Raw genomic sequence first — 16,825 nt, forward strand, 5'->3', positions numbered from 1 at the left:
AAAATATCGGTCGCTACTTCCATATTTTATCACAACTTTAACGGCATAGCAGCAAAATACAATTATGTAATACAATGGTCATAAAATTTAATAAATGGACTGCAGTAAAGAGAATTCAACTATAAAAATGTATGATATGACCCTATCCCTACATGTAATTGGATATGAATTAATTATCATTTCTGCCTGTTTCACATACTAGAAACCAATTATCTACTAAAGTACTTTACAACTTCAGGATTTATAACACTTATGTAACTTCAGAGAGTGTGTTGTTGTGCTTGTTATGTATAAGATGTTTGTGTGTTGTTTGTGTAATATCGCAAAAACCTAAACAAACCTCCAGAAATGTGCTAGAGTGGCCATGGGACAATGAGAGGAAAGGTAGCATTGTAGGCAACAGTGCAGTTCCCACAGCACACTTAATCGTTTTGTCGTGCCTGGTTCTCAGTCCCCTGTGTTTTCTTTTCTTGGTTGAAGTTATTGGCCATCCTAATCCTGGGAGAGACACAGTAAAAACACTCACCCCACCGAGGGGGGCCCTGTTTGGATCAGAGAACAGTGCACTGGGAATGTGTGGAGATATTCCGGCTGCCCCCCGAGGCCAAAAACATGGCATAGGTATTCCAGAGGCTCTGGGTGGCTTTAGCTTTTTGCAAAAGGTTATTTCAGCATAGTCATTTCGAGGGAGGGTCCCTTTTGTGTCGCTGAGTAAAATCGGCAAAAGATTACTTTCAAGCCAACCCAGGAAAAACCTGTTATGAAGTCTGTACGGCTCTTTTACAAAGTTTTCGCTGTGCCGTCTCCGAATTCCCAAGGTCCTGATTGATGCTGTGGAGACTCTACTGTAGAAGAATAGCAGGCATTGAGGTGGAGGAAGACAGCTTTGAAGTCCTGATAATGTTAGCCCTGGGTTCAAAGACCCGTGTATAGACAGTCACTGCCTTGTCTTTGGAGTGAATGAATTCAGATTCATTCAGAAAGGCTGAGGTGCTCGATTTTCTCCCTAAGAGCCGCTGATGGATGACTGACTTTCATAAATCCATTTGAAACATGATTAGACTTGAACCTTTTGATGGATTAGAACTTTAAACATTCAGAAAAGCACTATCATTTTCCTTTCTTATACTTTTAAAACAGCCAGATACTTATTTGATCTGAATTCATTTCTCACTTCAATACAATAAATATGTACTTCTTACACTTTTGTTGCTGCTGTGTTTCGCTGCTGTATACTGTTATGTATTTCTCAAGCATACATTATATGTAAGAATGCACAAAACTAAAATTCTGGCCAATACAGAAGACAACCGATAGATGGCCATTATTAAAAAATTATTTAAAGTTATTTTAAAACTAACATCAATATTAATGCTACAAGTGAATTTAGGCACCGTGACATTATAATGTACAGAATCAAAATGAATCACTTTTAAACTTAAATTATTAAGATTTTTATAGGTCATCTTTAGGTGAGCTTTAGGTGATGGAAAAAGTAATCTAAATAAGTGAAAATAACTGCAGCAATAATGAGCAAGCACACTTCAATATTCAACATTGGCTATTTTTTTTTAAACTAATTCATTGGTACCCTAAGTAAATAAAAGTCAGCGAAACTTCTGTGCTTCTTTTCCATTGTTTTTATATATAAACATGCACTAGATGTATTTGTTTGACTGTTGCACTCTCAAAGAAGTTCAGCTTTTAAAAACACCTCTCTAGTTCTTGTTCAAGTTTTTAAACACAAAGACATACTCTGCTTAAATGGCCGCTTAAAGCTGTTTTGTGTAATAGTTTTTAAGTTAAAATGCTATCCCAGCTTACTATGCAACTAGTTGGAAGCTGTTTGTAGGATGATTCCAATAAAAAGTTATTTTTCCATTTGTATGAGCATCTCGACAAGTTAGACGCAGTAACATTACTTGTTGCGATTTGTTAAAGATACTTTGTAAAATCTTTAAAAGTTAAAAATATTGTTGTTTCGCATCATTGAATCCGTTGATTTAAGAGATCTACTAATGTCCAGTTCTCTCTGTATTCTTTCTCAATCAATACAGTTTTTTTTTACTCCAAACTGTAAGACATTTAATGTTTGGTAATTTCCATATAAAACCACAAACAACTTCTAGTAGTCTAAAAGGATTTGCAATACAGCCCAGTTACCTCAATTTACACCGACACTTTATGCCGTACTAGGCTAAAGCCAATGAAAGTGGCCTTATGACTACAAAGCTCAAATCATATATTGAATTCAGTTTAAACTAGGCCTAATTGTTAATGAATTATGGTTGCTTTCTACTCTCCAGGTGCCTCGATCCTTATGCTGGCTCAGGGTGCCAGTTCCGCAACCCTTGCTTCCTCTCCCCATGCAGAAATGGTGGCGTGTGCCATTTGATTACTTCTGCCAACAAGGTGGACTTTGTCTGCAACTGCAGCCTGGGCTACACCGACCGACTGTGCCTCACTCCCACCAATAACGTGTGCCTTAGCGCCCCGTGCCGAAACGGAGGCACTTGTGAACTCACTAGCATCTACAATTACAAGTGTAAATGCCCACCAGGCTGGTCAGGTAAGAACACAATCCAGTTTTAAATGAGGCATTTGAGAAGTATGAACAAAATTCTCAAACCCAGACAGTGCAGAGCATATCCTGACCTTAAAACGCTCTTATTCACTAGGTAAAAACTGCCAGCAAGCTGATCCTTGTGCCTCAAATCCTTGTGCCAACGGCGGTCAGTGTAGTCCCTTTGATTTTGACTACCTCTGCCACTGCACACCCTTCTTCTCAGGCCAAACCTGCAAACAAGACGTCAACGAGTGCGCCCAGAGTCCCTCTCCTTGCAAGAACGGTGGCGTGTGTGAGAACGAGGTGGGCACATATCGCTGCAACTGCCCTGCGGAGTACACCGGGAAACACTGCGAGACCCTCTATCAGCCCTGTAACCCCTCACCATGCTACCACGGGGGCACCTGCGTACAGAAGGGAGAGACGAGCTACGAGTGCTCCTGTTTGCCAGGTAGGCATCCTTAATTATTTCATAACCATTACAATTAGTTACAAGTGATATCATTGAACTAATCATGCTACATATGCTTCACCCAAACTGGCAAAGCAAAGGATCTAGTTCAGGTTCAGTTGGCATGGTTTTATTTCAGTTAGCCTAATAGCTGATTTGATTTGCATTGAGAGATGATCTTATGGAAAGTACCCCATGCCATTCTCTAGGTATGGTGAAGGGTATGTGATGATGTGGGGCTATTTTAATTCCAAAGGCCAAGGGAACTTTATCAGGATGCATATTATCCTGGATCCATGAAATAACTGGCCTTTAAAAATAAAAATCTGCCTGCCTCAATGGGAATTTAACATAGGGATGTACTGACTTATGCACCCTGTATTTTAAGGAAGAACATTTATTTATTTACGATACATTATTCATTCACAAAAAAAAAACTGGTGTCCTGTAAGGTTGGATTTTTCCTCATTTTTTTAATTAAGGCATTAAGATCAATTTCCAAAAGATCATTTTTCATTCATTTCATTCATATTTTTAGTCAACTTTAGCGTGGGTGTATTCACTTATGCTAAGCACTGTATGTGATTATGTATTTAGCAGACTTGTTCTAGCATATACCCCTTCCTGGCTTAACAGCTGTTTACCATGCTAACAATTCAAAGCCACGATGTCTTAAATACCCCTCATGATTATGGGGTATTTGGCTTGAATCTTGAATCTTTTCAATAACAATGAGGGCTTTAACTGACATAAGACAAATGACGAATCAATGGTAGCCTCTTAACTTTGATCTCTCAGAGGAAATCCACTCAGCTTATTTTGACTCACAAGGGTCCTGTTGACGACATCAGTTCCAGTGGCAAGACAAATGATATCGGCCTTCTATCCGGGTCAAAACTGAAGGTAGAGATTTTAGATGAGCTCAGTGAGTTTGCAATAACAACGCAGTATCAGTGTTTCCCACAACTTTGGAACATGGGATAGGCTACGTTTTCCAGCATGCCCTTCTCTCAGCCTCATTTAAACCCAATCATAGTCATAGTATCTGCACTTCCACCGCAGCTCTGTGTGTGTCTGTGTGTGTGTCTGTGTGTGTGTCTGTGTGTGTGTGTGTGTGTGTGTGTGTGTGTGTGTGTGTGTGTGTGTGTGTGTGTGTGTGTGTGTGTGTGTGTGTGTGTGTGTGTGTGTGTGTGAACAGGCCGGCAGGAAAATATTTGCGCTTATCGTGAGGAAATGTCTGAACGACAACATCCTTATGCTGCTGCCCTAGGCTAGAGTCAGCGTTGGGAGAATAAGCGTGTGTGTGTGTGTGTGTGCGTGTGCTTGTCTCCTGTCACTACTTTGGACCTGAGTGGAACTTGTATGATGTCAGACAAACATAACCTAAACCTCAGCTGTGAGGAAACATCACTAAAGTAATTTCTCACTTTTTTTATTCCATGCATTCATGGGTTTTGAAAAAGGAATTAATTTTATGTAATCTGATCAGTTATTCAATATATCCTAACTGAAATTTTTGGAGTTAAATCGTAGGAAATTGTGGTTAGAGTCGGTTAAGTCGTTGTCGTTGGTGCCTCTAACAGAGCCCTGGTACTGCCAGCTTTCTCAGAAAAGGAGACTGTTGACCGCAACAACAGTAACGACTGTTTTCGAATGTAATAGGGAGTTTCACAACATTTTATCCCTCTGTTTATACTGGGAAACAATCAAATTTTCATGTTTGTGTTAAAGGATCTGTGCTGTGCAATTTGATACAAATATTTAGTTCTTTGCAAGGCGACATGAATCCTGTCAGCAAACAGTTGCCCAAATATTTATCCATGTCTAGTATACTTGAATTTATGGGTTATGTGTTTAGTGCTGATTTTTTAATTCACCCTGGCCGAAAGTTACAGGCTATGTTCACGTGTTTTGGATGATACTGTGAACAGCAAAAATCTCCGACATTCTAAAAAATTCTGATCTTGACTCACTTTCATAAGTGGAATAAAATTGTATAGGTACTCTATTGTTCAAAACTTTGTGTTTGGTAAGATTTTTTAATGTTTTTAAAAGTCTCTTATGCTCAGCAAGGCTGAATTTATTTGATCAAAAAACAGTAATATTATAAAAACAATAATATTGTTAAATATTATTGCTGTTTTGGTTATGCTTAATTTAAGGTGTCCTTGTTACAATGTAATTGTACATTTAGGTATTGAGTAATATTATTAACATGTACTTACTATAGAGTTAGGATTGGGGTTTTGGTTAGGGTTAGTTGAATGTAATTATTCACAATTTATTCATACATTTATTACGTCTGTAAGTACATGTAACAAGGACACTGCAAAATAAAGTGTTACCACTGCTTTCTATTACGATGTATTTTAAAAATGTCATTTATTCCTGTGATGCGAAGCTGAATTTTCAGCATCAGTACTCCAGTCTTCAGTGTCACATGATCCTTTTGAAATCATTCTAATATGCTGATTTGCTGCTCAAAAATATTGGCAGTGCCTGATATGGACATGTAAACGATCTTGTTGCTTCTGGCTTTTGAAACTAGATTTTTAAGAACATTTTTGATGAAATCGCTTCTTTCTTTCCAGGCTTTAGTGGTCAGAACTGTGAGGAGAACATTGATGACTGTCCAGACCATCGCTGCCTTAACGGAGGGACCTGTGTGGATGGAGTGAACACCTACAATTGCCAATGCAAGCCAGAGTGGACAGGTACCAACTGCAAGCGTCAAGCTAGACACAAAGACATTTTTGAATCAGTAAGGCTAACAAGGTTTCATTGGGTAAAATCTATTTTTTATTGGTGTTGTATCTGTGTTTAGAAAGGTTCATGCTGTATTTTTCAGAGAAATTAACTGCTATATTTATATGAATTCCTCAGGTCAGTTCTGTACCGAAGATGTCAACGAGTGCGATTTGATGCCCAATTCCTGCCAGAACGGTGGTACATGCTTGAACATGCAGGGTGGATACAACTGTGTGTGTGTGAACGGCTGGACAGGGGATGACTGCAGCGAGAACATCGATGACTGCGCAGATGCTGCCTGCCACGCAGGAGCCACATGTCATGATCGGGTGGCCTCCTTCCTCTGTGAATGTCCTCACGGGCGCACAGGTGTGCATAGTTTTTTTCACATGCAACTGAATCTTGGTTTGAGGCACTCATTTCTTTTATTGGAGCTTTAGCTTTATAGCTTTATGAGAGCTTTGAGCAAAACCACTGAAGATAATTTAAAGACCCTATTTTTAGTTTAATGGACCTCTTATTTTACTTATTTCCTATTGAAAAAGAAGTTAAGATGGGACATATCAATTTGCTTTTTTAATCTGCTAAAATCAATTTAGTCCATATTGTATGTACCCTTGCTCATGACATTATGTGTAACACTTTATTTTAGTGTTCTTGTTACATATCTTACATGTAGTTGCTATAGTAATTACTACAAATTGTGCATAATTCCATGCAACTAACCTAAACCACACCTTAATCCTAATCAGGGTTTGGCACTAACACCCGCCAAATGTGCATGTGGATTTCAGCAGTGGCATGTAACGCAGCCACTCCTACTAGCCACTTTGGCAGATTTAATTATATATATATATATATATATATGTGACCAGTCACGGAAACTAGGGACACAAGTCGGTTCTGGGGCATTTTGAGTTATTCATAGATTCTGAGAGTGTAATATCCAAGCTTTCCAACGATGTGTAACATGTGGAAATCTGATAATATTTGGAGAAGTTGTGGCCATTTTAAAGTAGGCACTTAAAAAAGCTCAAAGAGGAGAAAACGAGCTAAAGATTGTGCAGTTCTCACCTGTCTCTGCTGCTGGGGGTGACAATAGGGCTCATTTACATCTCATTTAGATAAGCCATACCCCCTGTAAAGCTCCTCCATGTGCTTTACAGCTTTTTTTGCACTTCGAATGAGTGCACTTCTGCCGCACTAGGCGAAAAACAATTGTGCTGCCCCTCTATTTGCAACGTACCAGCAACAACACACAAAGACCAATATGCCATATAGCCTGCATATAACGCGAAACCAGCAACAACACATAAAGACCAATATGCCATATACATATAACGCAAAACCAGCAACAACACACAAAGACCAATATGCCATATAGCCTGCATATAACGCAAAACCAGCAACAACACACAAAGGCCAATATGCCATATACATACAGTATAACGCAAAACCAGCAACAACACACAAAGACCAATATGCCATATACATATAACGCAAAACCAACAACAACAAACAAAGACCAATAAGCCATAGGCCTACATATAGCGCAAATAGTACGCAACGCTCGTGTGCCCAAAATGTCAACAATATTAAAGTTTATGTAGGAGGCAAATGCCTGCTGGCATTTTTCTTTAAGCAGTCATTTCTGCAATTTTCCAAATAATCACATTTCACCTCCTCAAATTACTGTTGCAAATCTCTTTACACCACTTTCTTATGTGCGTATACACACACAAATGAAATGTCCGCAAGCACATTATATCATCAGCAGGTTCAGCATCTTAAATAACGACTAAAGAGCAAATGAAGCTTAACTTACATTTCAGAAACACGCACGGCAGGCCTTCATCGCAGCAGCAAAGGTCTTAACTGCATCCTCTATTTCGATTCTCCGTCACATATGAAACAGCCAGCCACCGCTGTCAGCGAGCCGAGCCGCCGTATTGAAGCACTGAGGGCGAGCGCGCTGCGCCCATACCTCCGGTTCAGTTTCCCGAGCCCACGAAGTGCGGCGAAAACATTTTCGGTGTAACTGCCAGACGGTTCATCTCGTCTGCGACAATCTTTGCGGCATCCATCTTCATTGAATTTTGATATCAGAGAGAGCTGGCCAGAGCACAGCATAATAAGTAGCCATGTGGTTGACTTGGAGGGCGGGGGCAAAAGCGCCGGGTTATTCAGTATGGAAGTACACACAGACAATGACACGCCACGCCCCTACTGCATGCTAGAATCTCTCGAAAACAAGCCGATTTCAACCTCAAAATGTAAGCTTTTAAATATACCAATACTGCTATCTCAAACATGGAGAGGCTTCTTCGTGATTTCAATTAACAGATTCTCCAAAAAATTGAAAATCACCAATTTTGAAAAAAAACTATTCTTTCTCATTTTGCTCGAAAGTTGTGCTGCCGACTTGTGTCCCTGGTTTCTGTGACGGGTCACATATATATATATATATATATATATATATATATATATATATGTATATATATGTTTCAATTGTAGTCTTTTAAAAATCATCTGAAATAATAAACTAAGTGCAATTTAGTGTTGTCAATACCGATACCGAAATATCTGAAATGCTTCTAATACTCATTTTCCGCAGAATTGATACATGATATTTGCTGCGCTTGATCATCTTTCCGACAGCGAGTTGACACACAAACCTGCCTCTCCTCGCTCACTCGTCTCATTTGCTTCGAATGAATTGCCCCGGCATAGGATTGCGCATATTTTGCATAATTCTACTCATTCCTGCTGATTTTATGCTCACACCCAAAGTTCACACACATAAAGCTGCCTCTCAGTACTAAATTGAGTTTTTTTCGCTGCTCACTGTGCTTAAACAGTCAAAAACACACAAAATAATGTTAAAAAAATGCTAGTTTTGACGAGTATTCATGTTAACATAGTTATGTTTTAAGTGCAAATAAACAGTTGAGAAAGAAAATGCATGTGTAACAGTATAATGGATCTGTGCGTCAAGTCTTAAAGTGACAGCAGCCTAATATACCTGCTGCCAAATTATGAGATAATATAAAAAAAATCTATATGACAGTTTTCTCCAATAGTATTGATGTCAAAACTGTGGTCAGTGAAAATACTGAGTAGCTAGTAACTTTGGAAAAACCACTAGCCACAGTGGCTGGTGAGCAAAAAAGTTAATGTCAAGCCTCGAACCTAACCCTATAGTCAGTACATGTAGTTAATTATTATTACTCAGTACATAAATGTGTAATTACACTGTAACACAGCCACCTTAAAATAAAGTGTAACCAACATTTGTTTTGATTTCATGAGGTCTTTAAAACCTGCCATGCTGTTTAAATAGGAGACATTCACTCATTTTTACGGTCATACATTACTGTACAAGCTAATTTTTATTGTGTGTATCGATGTCTTAGGTCTGCTGTGTCACCTCAATGATGCTTGCATTAGTAACCCATGTCAGAAAGGCTCGAACTGTGACACCAACCCAGTCAACGGCAAGGCCATCTGTACCTGTCCTCTGGGTTATCTTGGCCCAGCCTGTGACCAAGACGTTGACGAATGCTCACTGGGTGAGTAATGACTTGTTTTAAAAAAACACCTGAATAAAATGAACTCTTGAACAACACAGCAACCACCCAGAACATCCTAGCAACCACTTAAAACACCATGCCAACCTGAATGTATTAGTGATGGAATGATGGATTAAAAAATAAATAAATTTAAAGGTGTTTTGTGTCTCCTTTTTAGGTGCAAACCCGTGTGAACATGCTGGAAAGTGTTTAAACACAAAAGGTTCCTTCCAGTGTAAATGTCTGCAGGGTTATGTGGGAGCTCGATGTGAACTGGACATAAACGAGTGCATGTCCAACCCATGCCAGAATGATGCTACCTGTTTGGATCAAATTGGAGGCTTCCATTGCATCTGTATGCCAGGTAATCCAAAAAGTCTGCTGCATTTGGTTTTGGACACAGTCTTTATCTAAATGCTCACTATATATTACCTCATACTGGTGATGTCATGATTACCTCACATGACCAACCTTTGATCCAATAAATAGCTTTTTTTAGCTGTAGCTCTAATGACACTGATGCCTGTCTACATATAGCTGATATATTGTGTTTATTATAGACAAAAGAAACACTAATAGCATTGCTAAGGCAGGCTGAATTCTCTTGCTAAATCTGGAGCTAATTCCCCTATGCTAATTGGCAGGGTACGAGGGAGTCTTCTGCCAGATCAATACTGATGAGTGCTCCAGCATGCCCTGCCTCAACAATGGGAAGTGCATCGACAAGATCAACAACTACCAATGTGAATGCCCTACAGGTGAGCATACAGGGGTCAATCACCTCCCAGGACAGAACAGAGAGGAGAACACTAATCCCTGCCCTGAGGCAGGCTTACACAGCCAGGGCTAAAATGCTCCGAATAATCCATATGAAAGCTTTTGGAAAGTTAGAATTTTTAGACAGTTTTGGCTTGAATAAGTTGATGTACAGTACTGTGCAAAAGTCTTAGGTATTAGTATTTTCACCCAAAAAAAAAAGGTTTTAAGTCAGTTATTTGTATCTTTTGCTGTAGTTCCCAGTAGCAAATATCAGTTTACATTTCCAAATATTGCTTTTGCCATTAATTGTAATAATGCAGTGAGATTTTTCTGTGCACAAGGAATCTGACAACAGCCGATATGATCTGATCTCAACATCATCGAGTCTGTCTGGTATTACACGAAGAGACAGAAAAAACTGAGTCAGACCAAAGAAACCTACCTGCAAAAGTGTCCCTAGGACAAAAGCTGTTTTAAAGGGAAAGGGTGGTCACACCAAATATTGATTTAATTTAGTTTATAGAAGTTAATTGATAAATAACATCTATTTATGACATCTTGTCACGTAACGTGTAGGACAAAGCTCATGGAGATGAGGAATACGTAGAAATAACTTTTAATAACCAAACTCTCAAGAGAAACACTAAATACTCACGCTTACATTGATATTTACATTTACTTACGATAACGGACAAAGACTGAAGGAGAACACAAGGTATAAATACACAGGGACTAACAGGATAACTAATGATGTGATTGACAATCTTCACAGTACGGTAGTTTTGGATATAGGTTTCTTCAAGCGTCTTGGAGATGTTGCCACAGTTCTTCTGGCCTTAGTCTGTCTCAGTTTTTTCTGTTTCTTCATGTAATCCCAGACAGACTCGATCATACCGGCTGTTGTCATACTGTTGGCACACAAATATCTCTCTGTTTTTTATACAATTAATTACTGTTATTAATTACAATTCTTACAATTAATGGCAAAAGGAATTTTTGGAAATGTAAACTGATATTTCCTACTGATACACTACAGCAAAAGATATAAATAACTTGCTTAAAACCTTTTTTTTTTTTGGGTGAAAATACTAACGTGCCTAAGACTTTTGCATTGTACTGCATTTCATTTGTGCGTTGCAAAAATCTGCTTATAGCATTTATAGTGTTCATAAGTCTGTCAATGTTTTAAATTTGAATTGTTTTCAAATTAGTCAGATATAACATTGTGAATTTGAAATTGATTATATTCACAAAATATGCGAAGTGAAAATACTAACGTGCCTAAGACTTTTGCATAGTACTGCATTTCATTTGTGCGTTGCAAAAATCTGCTTATGGCATATATAATGTTCATAAGTCTGTCAATGTTTTAAATTTGAATTGTTCTCAAATTAGTCAGATGTAACTTTGTGAATTTGAAATTGAATATATTCACACAAAAAGAACACTTATTTGTTATATGAACATTTTAATATAAATATTTTATAAATTTTATATTTTTATATTAATTTAATTTTAAATAAGAAAAACTAAAAATATGTTTAAAATCTTTATTAAACTGAGAAATCTGTTTAATTTTAATTTCATTAATATAGAAATTCTAAGTATTTTAAAGTTTTCTTTCAATTGCATTATTTAATGACTACATATTAATATGTTTTGAATGTTGTTCATTGTAGATATATAGGTTTTATTATTATTTTACTCTACAGTGATACTTTGTCCAGCTCCAATGATGCGAAAATAATTTAGTTGAAAATTTAAGTTTATGAAAAAGGCTCTTCTTGTAGGAAAACGGCACATTTAGGATGCAGAGGAATTCATGCATAAATAAAATGGGTTGGAGCGGAGGTACAATATTAGGCATGATGAGGTTGTGTAAGGAAAGGGGCCTACGGGGACTATAGAGGGGTGTAGAGGAGTTTGGAAGGCGGTAAGCTGAAGAAGTGGAAGCTAGGCCTCTTCGCTGTTTCAGATGGAAATCAGAGCTCCTTTTCAGCATGCGGTGCAGGGATTCTTTTCAGTAGTTTACACACTGAATCCATAGCAACTACAATGGGCGCTTTTTGTAATGTGGCATTTTAGCTGCTCAGAAGAAATTCCAGTTTTTGTCTGAAGACGCATGAGACAGAACTTGATTACAGATACCAGGGGGTCTCTGGGAATGGCTTGAGCAAGTTAAGGTGTAATTACATTTCTAAATGTGATGATCAGACTTATGATTTTAACCAGGCATACAATAAACAGCCCAGAAAAAATCCATTAGATTTACCAAACCCCTTAAGAACTCCATTGCAACAATTTTCTTTAAAAAAAAAAGAAAGATTTATTGTTGAAGAACTTTCCAACTGTGTCCCATAAGTCTCTGCACTGATGGATTTGTAGCCCTTAATGTGTTCAGACTGTATATTTGAACAGCAGACGTCTTTAGCGAGGGATTAAAATAACTGAGGGAGAAAGCACAAATGTTGGGGGTTCCTGATCGGCAGGGTTGCTGAATAGCATTAGGTCAGGGGTTGCGTGGGGCTCTTTTGGTGAGACAGATTCAGAGAGGGGGGCAAAGGCTGGATGGGAGATTGCACATTGTGATGGAAAACTTCTACGGGACAAAGGAGGCAACTGGCATGGCTTGGCGTTCCACTGAATAGACAGTTCCTCTTTGTCTGGTGCCCTTGGTCAGGAGGCCTTGGAAGGTTTTTACCGCCATTTTACCCCCTTCTCCCCCTCTTACCGTGATGGTTTGTTGAAAAGCAGCTTGAAAACATGAGAGAAAGAGAGAGAGGGGTAAAGTGCCGTGTATTAACACTGGCTTAGTTGTATAGACGAGTGTGGAGGAATGAAGTGAGTGCAAACCGGAGGAATCATTGTAATGACTCCCAACTCTTTCCTCTTACTTCCCTCTCAGGATTCTCGGGTAGCCAATGCCAGTTCGACATCGATGAGTGTGCTAGCACCCCCTGTAAAAATGGGGCCAAGTGTATTGATGGGCCCAACATGTACACCTGCCAGTGCACTGAAGGTATAAAGACACCGTCTGCTTGTTTCAGTTCTTTAAAGCCTGAAAAAGTCATGAAAAATATTAAATACATAAAACAGCATGGAAAAGTTGTATTTAGGGTTGTACGATATATCGGCCACCATATCGGTATCGGTCGATATATGTTCATTTTTAATGTTATCGTTATCGGCCTGATAAGAAAAAAATTGTCAATATATTACAGCCGATGAATAGTGATAATTTCTTTTGGCTGAGACACTTCAGATGCACACTGTTCGCCATGATGGTTTTTAATTGCTTGAAATATGATTGGAGTGCAACATGTCTGTTGTCAGCAGGACTGTCATATAGACTACATAAAATTATAATCAGAGATAATACATAATTGTGTGCTTATGACATGGCTTTTAATGGTTAGACTTGTTTTTGTAATCAGGCTCTCAAAAGTTATATAAAAATTTGGATTTAGATTTATTGGCCAATATATATTGGTTAACGGCTTTCAAATATAAAGAATTATTGGTATCGGCCAACATTTTCTTATCAGTGCATCACTTGTTGTATTTCTGTTGTCAATATTTTTTGTAGCTCTAAAATATTTGGTAGCACTTTATTTTACAGTCTTGTTCCCCATGTACATACTTATTACAGTAATTACAATAACTGGGTAATAACTAGTTACTAACCCTGGACCTACTCCTAAACCTAACCTTAACCTCTGTAGTTACCTTATATTACCCAGTATTTTCTTAGGCAAGTACACTGTAAGTACACATACAGTAAAATATAGTGCAACCAAATATTTATTTGGCTATAAAATTGCTCTAAAAGGCATTAACTCAGAGCAAAATGTACCAAAGCTGTCACTGTGTACTAAAATGTACTAATATGCACCTTTTAAGTTTATATACGGTATATAGATGTACCTTTTAAAAAGGTGACAGCTGACAGCCCAGTGACAGCTTTTGTATCTTTTTTCTGAAAGTGTGGAAAAACAGAATGTGAGAAAATGCTGTCATAATAAATATAATAAATGAATCTGTTTTCTTTTAAGGTTACACAGGGCAGCACTGTGAGACAGATGTAGATGAATGTCTATCCAACCCATGTCACTATGGCACCTGTAAAGACGGCCTGGCATCCTTCACCTGTTCCTGCCGTGCAGGTTTCACGGGTCGTCTGTGTGAGATCAACATTAATGAGTGTCTCAGTCAGCCGTGCCAAAATGGAGGCACCTGCCAGGACCGTGAGAATGCCTATTTATGCATCTGCCCAAAGGGAACCGCAGGTGCCACTTTTACTGTAACTACCAAAAATGAGTAAATTCCTACCTGTCAAACGCTCTTTTGGTCAATTACCTTAATTCTGTTGTCTTTGAACAGGTGCTAACTGCGAGGTTAACCTAGATGATTGTCAGAGCAATCCCTGCGATTACGGAAGGTGCATTGACAAGATAAATGGTTACGAGTGTGCCTGTGAACCAGGATACACTGGTGAGTGGTCTCAGATCATGTGCTTTATACACCAATAAACAGCAATAGTGCTGAAATATAAAAATAGCAATATCATGTGAAATGAGAGTTTAATAGAATAGTTTACCAAGCAATGAAAATACACATCAATTATCGCTATTACCAGGCAGATATCTCTGAAATGCTTTATTTTTTCCAAAACCAGTTAGGTGCAAATGGTCAACTCAATCATTCATTCATCTGTCAAGTAAAGACTTCAGTTCAGGATTCAGAATTGGATTCAGTTCAGAGTTCAGAAATATCACTGATGTATCTGACTGGGACAAACAGTAATGCTCTCTATCAGGATGTGCTACCAACACTACACTAAGGTTAAGGTTAGGGTTAAGGGATAGTATTTGTTTCAGTGTTGTGTAAGCATCAACATGGCCAGTGAAATCTTCAGAATCTGGTGGGGTTTGTACTTAACTGGTTGCAGGGGGGGAAATTAAGCCACTAAAATAAGTGTAGTTCTAAAATTGCACACAAAAAAACAACAGACAATCATCAATGCCTTTTTACATTTTTGGGTTTGCTAACACCTGATTGGCTGACATGTCTTGGGAGGGCAAGGCTTTGGAGAGAGGATGTGTGGTCTAGTTTGAAGTCTAGCAGAGGTTAGAAAATGAAAGAGCAAATTGAGACTTTTGCTAAAGTCTTTTTTATTTCGTTTTCTTGTACTCCTACGTGCCCCTCTAGAATTTCATAAGAGATCTAAACAATGTCTCAAACTGTGCTCGGATTTGCCTAGATACCAAAGAGATTTCAGTATGAACCCAAACATCAAATTCTTCCTGAGCTATATTAAATTATCTGAGCTACATTAGCCACATCCATTACATAACTCTAAACTGCATGTCAACAAATATCTTATTTTAGTCTTTTAGAGTAGAAAAATCTGGGACAAAGTTAGTACTTAAATGAAACATACTCAGGTATACTGAGCCCAGGTCTTTATCAGTGTAGAAGAGATGGGGAGTCAACAAAGAGTTCAACAGGTGAGACAGGCAACAAAGCAGGGTGGGGAGAGACAGCTGGCCAGCGAGCAGACACTCGGCCCGGGCCTCGGTGTTGGCTTACAGTCTCGCCCAATCTCCCGCCTGCCGAGCAAACACGCAAGCCAGCCCGCTCCCCCATTCAGCCAGAGATTTCCAGGACATCTGGGAGTTTGAAAGGAGAAAAGATTTGCAAAGATTTGAAAGTCGATCTTTTAAAAGGGGGAAGTTGGCCATTGCTTTAAAGACAAGTGACAAATGAAACCTCTGCCTTTATGCTGGGCATTGCGTTCGGTGAATAGTGGTGCTGCCTGAAGTGGAGTCTAAAAGCTAGACCTTAAGCCTAGGATTTCAAGAAAAACAAGGAATGGCCTAATGAATGCTGTCGATTCAGTAGTTATTTTGACTACCAAATGACATGTGACACTAACCATTTTCACAATTGTTCTTTTTTTGTAGGGAAAATGTGTAACATCAATATTGATGAATGTGCCATCAACCCCTGCCACAATGGTGGAACCTGTATTGATGGAGTCAATGGCTTTAAATGTCTGTGCAGAGAGGGGTACCACGACACTACCTGCCAATCACAGCTCAACGAATGCCTTAGCAACCCCTGTATCCATGGACACTGTGAAGACAAAGTCAATGGGTTTGTATTGTTTACATACATTACCATTCAAAGGTTTTGGGTCAGTAATTAAAAAAATAAGAAATTAATACTTTTATTCAGCAAGGATGCATTGAATTGATCAAAAGTGACAGTAGAGACATTTATAATGTTACCAAAGATTTTGAATAAATTATGTTTTTGTTTCTCGAGTGGCAAATCAGCATATTATACTGATTTCTGAAGGGTCATGTGACACTGAAGACTGGAGTAATGATGCTGAAAATTCAGTTTTGACATCACAGGAATAAATTACATTTTGAAATATATTCAAATACAAAAAAGTATATCACAATATTAATGTTTTACTGTATATTTGTGAGCGTAAGAGACTTCTTTCAAAAACATTTTATAATTAATTTAATAAACAAACATACAAGCAGCTAAAAGTTGTACAAATCATAGGTTTTTATTAAACCTACTAAACAATGTCTCACAAACTTGCTTGAAAACCTAGTCATACCAGTTTAAGATGATCCAGTTGTTTTAAAGTTTCAAAAAACTAGATATTTTACCCTGCTAAAAAAACAAAGACTAAAAAACCCTAGTATAAACCAG

The 16,825-nt window shown here is 38.3% G+C and overlaps 1 protein-coding gene across 2 annotated transcripts in view; it reads left to right on the forward strand.

Annotated features, from left to right (window-relative positions):
* The window catches only part of notch1b (notch receptor 1b), a 49,470-nt gene that overhangs the window by 12,296 nt on the left and 20,349 nt on the right, over nt 1-16,825 (forward strand). Inside the window, exons 3-13 of one of the 2 annotated variants that reach the window (XM_077231771.1) lie at nt 2,307-2,569; nt 2,679-3,017; nt 5,609-5,731; nt 5,901-6,134; nt 9,179-9,334; nt 9,513-9,698; nt 9,979-10,092; nt 12,999-13,112; nt 14,146-14,379; nt 14,474-14,584; nt 16,057-16,249. In XM_077231771.1, coding sequence (XP_077087886.1) covers nt 2,307-2,569; nt 2,679-3,017; nt 5,609-5,731; nt 5,901-6,134; nt 9,179-9,334; nt 9,513-9,698; nt 9,979-10,092; nt 12,999-13,112; nt 14,146-14,379; nt 14,474-14,584; nt 16,057-16,249 — 2,067 coding nt within the window. The remainder of the gene's footprint in view (nt 1-2,306; nt 2,570-2,678; nt 3,018-5,608; nt 5,732-5,900; nt 6,135-9,178; nt 9,335-9,512; nt 9,699-9,978; nt 10,093-12,998; nt 13,113-14,145; nt 14,380-14,473; nt 14,585-16,056; nt 16,250-16,825) is intronic. The other variant, XM_077231772.1, reaches the window with a different exon arrangement.

This window comes from Siphateles boraxobius, unplaced genomic scaffold (assembly GCF_051911475.1).
Source record: "Siphateles boraxobius isolate OS27281-9 unplaced genomic scaffold, OSU_SipBor_1 16, whole genome shotgun sequence".
In the NCBI taxonomy this organism is placed as follows: Eukaryota; Metazoa; Chordata; class Actinopteri; order Cypriniformes; family Leuciscidae; genus Siphateles; species Siphateles boraxobius.